Source organism: Cyprinodon tularosa, unplaced genomic scaffold (genome assembly GCF_016077235.1).
Source record: "Cyprinodon tularosa strain WSP-4 unplaced genomic scaffold, ASM1607723v1 ctg357, whole genome shotgun sequence".
Taxonomy (NCBI): domain Eukaryota; kingdom Metazoa; phylum Chordata; class Actinopteri; order Cyprinodontiformes; family Cyprinodontidae; genus Cyprinodon; species Cyprinodon tularosa.
Genome location: NW_024039071.1, coordinates 576,897 through 585,211, shown reverse-complemented (window position 1 = coordinate 585,211; position 8,315 = coordinate 576,897). Strand labels below are relative to the sequence as shown.

The 8,315-nt window shown below is 40.4% G+C and overlaps 1 protein-coding gene across 1 annotated transcript; it reads right to left on the bottom strand.

The window, feature by feature from the left end:
* Positions 1–3,172: 3,172 nt before the first annotated feature.
* On the bottom strand, positions 3,173–7,783 carry LOC119790196 (GDP-Man:Man(3)GlcNAc(2)-PP-Dol alpha-1,2-mannosyltransferase-like). The gene is made up of 6 exons (XM_038295627.1): positions 7,696–7,783; positions 7,230–7,451; positions 6,433–6,635; positions 6,012–6,180; positions 5,258–5,901; positions 3,173–4,672 (listed from the first exon to the last, which is right to left on the bottom strand). Exons 1-6 carry the CDS (start codon positions 7,752–7,754, stop codon positions 4,392–4,394), a joined length of 1,578 nt encoding a protein of 525 aa, XP_038151555.1. The 5' UTR covers positions 7,755–7,783; the 3' UTR covers positions 3,173–4,391.
* Positions 7,784–8,315: the final 532 nt, after the last annotated feature.

Here is an 8,315-nt window from a genome sequence, read left to right as displayed (position 1 = left end):
GTAGGGATGGTGCTTTTGGGATGGTACTCATCATTCTTTATATTTTGGTCTCATCTGACCACATGATTTTCTCCCATGACTCCTCTGGATCATCCAAATGGTGATTGTAAAAGCAGGGGAACCTGGAATCTGTGCCATGTCCCAGCTCTTTTCAGGTCATTGACCAGTTCCTCCCCTGTAGTGCTGGGCTGATTTTTCACCTTTCTTAGGATCACTTAGACCCCACAGGCTGAGATCTTTCCTGCAGTCTCAGTCTGAGGGAGATTGACAGTCATTTTTAGCATCTTCCATTTTCTACTGATGGCTCCAACAGTGGACCTTTTTTCACCCAGCTGCTTGGCAATTTCACCGTAACCATTTCCAGCCTTGTGGAGGTGTACAATTTTGTCTCTAGTGTCTTTGGACAGCTCTTTGGTCTTGGCCATGTTAGTAGTTGGATTCTTACTGATTGTATGGGGTGAACAGGTGTCTTTATGCAGCTATCGACCTCAAACAGGTGCATCTAATTTAGGATAATAAATGGAGTGGAGGTGGACATTTTGAAGGCAGACTAACGGGTCTTTGAGGGTCAGAATTCTAGCTGATAGACAGGTGTTCAAATACTTATTTGCAGCTGTATCATACAAAAAAAAGTCATATATTGTATTTCAGGATTTTTTTTTAGATTTTGTCTCTCACAGTAGACATGCACCTTTTGGTGACAATTTCAGACCCCTCCATGATTTCCAACTAAGAGAACTTGCAAAAATAGCAGGGTGTTTAAATAACTATTTTCCTCACTGTATATAGTACATTTCAATTCAATTCAGTTTATTTCTATAGCTCCAATTCACAACACATGTCATCTCAAGGCACTTTACAGTTCACCAGATCATACAGTCAAATTGATTCAAAGTTTCTATCTATAAAATATAAATTATTTTGATAATCACCTGAAATCAACTGTTTTTTTCAGCACAGGAGCTCAATTTTTAAACCCTATAAATGCAATAAATGTGTAGAATTCAAACAGCAATAAGCCATGTGCAAGACATGAGGAGATGACTCAAAAACACACATTAGAATAAACAAGAACATTGATGGGGGAAAAGTCTGACTGGATCACAATACCACGAGAGAGAAAATGAAATAAAGGCATTTTAGAAAAAAGAAAAGTATTCAGCCATTTCATATTTTGGTTATATTTTTCAGTGTAGTCCGGTTTCTCTGACTCTAACTGCATGCCCTCTCTTCATCATTTCAATATTTCATTTAGCATAGGGAGCTCCCGACATATAAGCTATACAATTCCCCACAATCCTGTGTCACACATACACATTTTTTCATGTTTTGGTTTGTATAATGATTCAGCTGTTTATTACACATGCTACTTTTGTTTTAGTAGCTTCTGTTTTAACTCACATCACCTATGTGTGTTTCTGTCCTGTAATGACATTGGCGAAAAGTAAAAATCAGACATGCAATCTTGACTGTGTTGCAGTACATTATATTTTACCTTTCAAATGTACCATTGCTTGAAGAACTGTGAATATGCAAACCTTAGTTTGTTACCAGTGTGAGGGAAGGTTTGGCCTTAAGAGTAACCGTGCAAATAGATTCAGCTACTGCTGTTCGCAGATGCAGACCTAAAAGAATAACATAACTCCCTCTGACACCTGGATACTTGTGATGATAAAGGGAGTCATGGTCAAGGTTTTTATTGTGGGAACAGACTGAGTTTACGCACTGAATCTTCCAAAAGATGAGGTGATTTAGAAAGCCTCTGACTGCTTCTGAAGGTTGAGGGGAAACAGGTAGGAGATGCAGTCTCCCTTATCCATTGATAAATAAATGTCTTGAACTAAATCTCTAAGTCTTAGTCATGACTTCACTGTGTCAACTAAATTAATCTTAGGGAGGCAATGTGGAAAAAGAATATCCTGTTATTTAATTTGAGCAACATTCAGTATTTTAAGCCCAGAGTTCCTTTTCTATCTAAAATTGTTTTCTTTTTGTTGACTGCATGAAATGTGAAGGAAGAGAAGCTAGGCTTTCTTATGTAGGATTATGTGCTTAAAAACACCTGTTCTCACCTTGATGGTCCGGCTGTTTACTGCCTGCTCGACCTGTTGTAACTGTGACAGGACAGTGCTTTAAAGAGACTGTTTTCGGTTGACAAAAAAACACTGAGATTTTTCATCTATTTATTTTTTAGCAAGCTTCTTTCATCACTGTCTGCACTGACAATATGTGGAACACAATCATTCACTACAAAAACATCTAAGAATAATTTAAAGTTTCCTAAATTAAGTGAATATTAATAGGTACATCCATGATGTGCCAACTGAATGAGTATATTGCTACTTAAAATAGATTGGATATAATAATAAAAGATTATGAAATGTGTTTTTTTTTTTTTTTTAATATAAATCTCATTCCATCGACAAACTATCGTACTTACCTGCTCAAATTAAAGTAGGCTTATTTACAAAAAAAAAAAAAAAAATACACTTCAATTTCTATTTTTTGTAGTGTTTGGCATGTTTTCTTATAGATCTGCAGTTCCAAATGCAAAAACCCGTCACACCGAAATTCTTTTCTATTAAAGACTGATATAAAACTACATCTAATTTTTACACAAAAACATTGCAGTTTAAACTTTATTTTTTTCATGCTTACAGAAATTAAGCCTTTTTGCTCTAATTATATAATAATAACACCTGCTTATTTGCTTAGAACAGTAGAGTTCAATAGTTTCAGTCTTATTTAAGACTGTTAATAAAAACTTAAAGTCATTCATCATCATTAAAAACTTGTTCCTGGGAACTGATCACTTTTTTGTTTTTTTAACGATCTGCCTGATCCAGCACATGGCTGCTTGCATCATTTCTACTGATCTGTGTCATTTTCTTTTGTTAAAAAGATGTGTGTCTGTGATCTTTAAGCGGTAATAAATCCACACCAATATATTCAGTAGTTATTTTAGAAATCCAAAAAGGAGACATTTCCAGATATTTGCCTGGTACTGTGTGTTTTGTGATTTTTTTTTTAACAGATGCAACATGAGTAAAGAAAAAAAAAATAAACATGTTCAGGAGGTATTTGGTTTTACCTACTTTTTATACCAGGAGTAAAAATGTTTTTTTTTTTCCTGGTCTTTATATTGTAATGAAAGTCTCTGACCACAAGGGGGCAGCACACAAAAATTTACTCTTTATTTTTACAGTATTATTCAAGTGTATTTTCATATCTCCAACAATATAAACATTTTCTTTACATAAACTTAAATAGCTTTAATGCCTCTTTAATAATAATGGTTTTATTTTTACCATTTATAATAATATCATGCCTGGATTTTATAAATTGGTGAAGGAATGCAGAGAAAAAAATCATTCAGACAATATTGATAGATTTGGCCATAACCTCAACTAAACCTTCATCTTCAATAAAACAACAGAGATTGCACAAAGTAGCAACAGAAAAAGCCCCATTTAACTAAAAATCCACTGAGATAAAAATAACATTTAAATTTCTGTTTTAGAGATCATTAAAGAAGGTGACACATTCAGGAAAATAAAAATATGTAAATACAAAAAAAATATTATTTTTGGATAGAAAGACTAAAGAAGAGCAGATTTTAAGAAACAATCTTCTGTTATTCTACCCAGAATCAACATAAATTTGATCTCCAGTGCAGAGATGCACTAAGTCCAGCTTAGTTTAGACACAAACACCAAAAATCTTGCTGCATAAGTCAGCCTGTTATACCTATACTTGGAGGCAGGAACCAGATGATTGACCTATTAAACAATTACAAAAAGTTCTGTTATCTTTTTTGGGATCAAATATCAATGCAAAAAAATTAACTATACCTGGATTCCTGGAGGGGATTTAAATATCTATGTCTTTATTCCTAAATTATTTTTAAACTGTTCAGGGAATAAACATCCACCTGCAAGCCTGTTTAAACCAGAACATGAAGCATGAGGTGAAGCAGCAGGGGAGGATCTGCTTCTTCTTCTCATTCTGCACACAGTGGATGTTTTATCCGTTTTTAAACTGGAGTTCTGGTGAACAAAGAAATTGATTAATTTTTTTACATTTGTTCTTATTTCCTGGTAGTTAAACTAATAATGAGGCACCTTGTTACACCATCTTATTCTGTTTTAACCGGACATGAATCCCAATTCAGCAACATCAGGAAAAGACATGAAGGAAGCAGGGAAGCTTTGAACGAGTCCAGAGTTCCAGTGAGGTCATGAAAAGAAAGCAGAGGGGAAGTTAGATCTGTGCCACCATTCTGTTCAATCTTCCTCACCTTCACTACAAATTCAGCCTGATGGTTTTCTGCACAGACAGAAAACCCCCCAATTCCTTCCTGCTCCCTAGTGGACACCACCTGTTCTTCCTCATCAGACCACTTGGTTCAGCAGAGGCTCAGTGGCAGCAAGGAAACAAGCTTCGAACTCTTGGTCTGAGAATCGACCCACTGATTCCCGGGCTGCGCGTTTTATCTCCAGTTTAGCCGAAGGCGTCAGCGACAGGATGGTCTCCATGGCTGCGGCGTAGCTGTCCTCACTGTCTGCCAGGAAGCCCGTCTGCCTGCCCTCGTATGGCACCACGATGTCAAGCTTCGGACCTCCTGACTTGTGGGCCAGAACGATGGTGCCTGCAGCCATGCACTCCACCACACCTGGAGACAGAGAAGGGGTGGAAGACTTAACCAGGGGATCTGATCCACTCATCACAAAGCGGATCAGTTTACAGGGCAAACATCTGAACAGTGTGGCATGCTTGTGTTTTCAGCCCATTTTCTCTGTAACCTCCATGTTATACCTATGGTTGTTTTTCCATTGAGATCCATTGATTGGTCATAGTATGGTTAGAGGGGACATTTATCCAAACAGAAGCTAGCCCTGGTTATCACTCTGACCACCTCAACCCCTACTGCAGACACGGTGAAGGCAGCATCATGCTATAGAGTGCTTTTTTTTTCTCTACTGGGATATATATGGGGGTAAATACTCAGGGATTGTGAAGGAAAACTGAGCTGAAGATGATCTGGAAGGAAGAAAATCATCCATCCATCCATCATCTTTATCCCTGCTGGGGTCGTTGAGATGCTCGTACCCGTCTCCAGCTTTCAATGGGTGAGAGGGGGGGTAGGAAGAAAACCACCTAACAATATTTCCCCTTCAACATTACAGACTGTTTGTACCATTAGTCTCTAAAATCCACCTGAAATGCAACCTGCGAGATGAAACCCTGGGATCCTTACCGATGCCGAAGTGTTCGTTCCACATGGTGTGCAGCCCGATGCTCGCGTTCACCAGCTCCCTCTTCAGCTCCTCGAAAGAAACGTTGAGTTTGAAGTCTACGCAGTCTGAGATGCCCAGCTCCTGACAGAGTCCTCGCAGCATCAGCACCCTGTCCTCGTCTTCTTTATTCCTGCAGCCTCCTATCAGCACCAGCCGCAGCGCCTCCCTTCCCCCTGTCCCCTCCCTTTTCCTGTCCATCAGCTTACGGAACGCTCTGATCTGCAGCGGGTGGTCCTTCTCCGGCCGGAACTGACCCACAGAGACGATGGAGTGGCATTTCCTGTCTACTCCTTCACCTCTACCTTCCTCTTCACTCCCCAGCTCGCTTCCCAACTCCTCCCAGCCCTCCTCCAGCTCCTCCTCGTCCTCTCCATCGAGGGGAACTTCCAGAAACGCCCTGACATCGCAGGGCGGGTAGACGACGCTGGTGCGGCTGGGCGAGCGCCACAGAGCCAGGATGTGTCCAAGCGTCCAGGTGGAATTCACCATAACGACATCGCTGCAGGAGCCAGCCAGGCCGTAGAGAAGGGCGAAGCAGCAGTAGTACACCACCTTCAGTGCGCTCAGCACCGGGTTTCTGGAGATGAAGTCTGCATTATTGAACCTGGGATAATTAATGAAAGAAAGGGGGTTTATGGGAAATATTTCAATTTTACTGCGTTAAATCAGCTGAAAACATTTAGTGTGGAAGCAGGGAAAGGTGCAGGTTTGTACCTGGGGTTCCTCTCTCTCACCACAGACAACATGTCCGTGCTGACGGTGGGATAGTGAACATAGCTCGCCACCTTGCAGCCCCCCAAATATCGGAAAATTGGAAGTGTAAAAGCGTAGCCCATGGAGTCTACGTAGAGGTCAGGAACAAAAGCTGTGAGAGCTTCCCACCCTAAAACACAAAAACACACCATTAAAGCTGGTTTGATGATAAAAATAAGAAAACCAGAGAGGGATCCTGTTTGCAAAAGCACCAATATTAACCAATGGTTTGTGTGAGAAATATAATAAATGTAGTAAGGATTAAAATCCCTGATATTAACAGCATAAAGTTAAGCTAATCTAGACTCCTTTTTTTCCTCTATTAGTTAAAACCCATCTTTCAATATGCTTCTTCCCATGATTGGTAGTAGCGACATCTCACCCAGGAACATGGAGCCCAGACTCTGGCCAAGCAAGGTGAAGTGGGGGTAGCAGGCAGCCTCCACCAGCCCACGGTGACGCAGGAAGACGAAGGTGGGCGGTCGAGGCAGTGTGATGTTGAAACGCTGCCGCGCCCACTCCAGGATCTGCTCCCCACTCACCCCCTGATCTCCCGTGTAAACCACAAATGAGACGTTGGGGTACCTGAGATGATTGGAAAAATGCACCGAGAATAAATTCTCCAAGACTGGGATTAAAACATACAGAAGAGGATTAGGGCCACAGGAAAGAAAAAAAAAAAGTTTACTGATTTTTGACTTTTATTTCAGTTTAGTATGGGAAAAAGTCAGAATTTTGACTTTTTTGTATTGTCAGAATTCAGTCAGAATTCTGAGTTAAAGGTCAGAATTCTGAGGAGAAAAAATCTGAATTCTGGGATTAAAGTCAGAATTCTGACTTTTTTCCCATACTAAACTGAAATAAACTGAATTTCTAGTGGCCCTAATCCTCTTCCGTAAAAACATATTCATCTTGGGGTCTAAAAATGTTTCTCAAATGGAATTAGGTGATGTTATCCAATCTGCTGCAGAGGGCCACGTTGACAGGCGGCTCACCATGACCTGACACTTGTTTGCTCACCTTTCCAGTTGTGTAAACAATGAAAGGAAACTTTGCTGCAGTCTGACAGTTTAAATTGAGCAGATTTTATTGACATCTGAGGCAAAGCGGCTGTTATGAAACTAATGTGACTAAACTTTTTGTCTACTGAACATCCGGACGGTTGGAGCAGTGAGTTACCGGTTCATGAGGGCCCTCAGGCAGCACCACAGCACGCGCTCCCCGCCTCCTCCGGCGTTGCAGTAAGGATGGAAGAAGGCCACCGCCGGGCCGCCGTCCTGGGCGCGGCGGGACTTACGGCGACCCTGCAGCCACATACGGAGCCCCAGCAGGACCAGGAGCAGCAGCAGGCTCAGGGCCAGGCTGAGGTAGACGCAGGGGACAACCAGGGACCACAGCAGCCTGCAGAGCAGCAGACAGAGAACTGAGGGCGCGTCGGAGACACCATGGCGGTCAGCTGGAGCCTCCTAAGCAGTTTAAATCCTGTTTACCTTCAGCTGCTACATGCTAGCTATGCTAAACCTAGCACTGTCATCAACTTCAGGAATTAAATTCCTTTATCTCACCTCAACTGTTATCTGCTATAAAGAAGCTTTTATTTCTATACAACTTTATCCTTTATATTGAAAAATGAAAACATACAAACCTCATTAGGTCGCAAAAACACAGAGAGAACTGGTGATGATGATGTCCGTGTCCTGCCATTTTGACAACACAGCTTCTGACGTTGACGTCACAACCTGTCAGCTGACCAAGCCTCCGCTCTGTGATTGGCTCAGAGTTTGTTTACTTCAACGTCATCCACATGTGATTTGACTCCTAGGGGAGGCAGAGCCTGCTCACTTTTATTTATTAAAAAATGTATTCAATTGAGAAAATAGAAAACCTTAGCTTACCAAAGAGTGAATTACTATATGAATATTAAAATGAAATTACTTCCTAAAATCACTCAAAGACATCATATTAAATATATATTGCTTATCTTACCCCCAACAACATTAAAATGATCCACAACAAAAGGCTGTTTTACTTGCTAAAAGAGATTATTGCTAATTTATTGATCAGTAAAATCTAATTTTGCACAAAATTGCTTTATTCCACTCTGTAATATACCTTACACATCTTACTCATCAACATTAAAATAATCCACAAAATAGACAAAACATGACTGTATTACTTGCCAAAAACAGATTTTTGCCTTTTTTTTTTTACCTTTACTAATAGTTTCTGTGTAAAATTTCTTTATCCCACTCTAAGGAAATACAA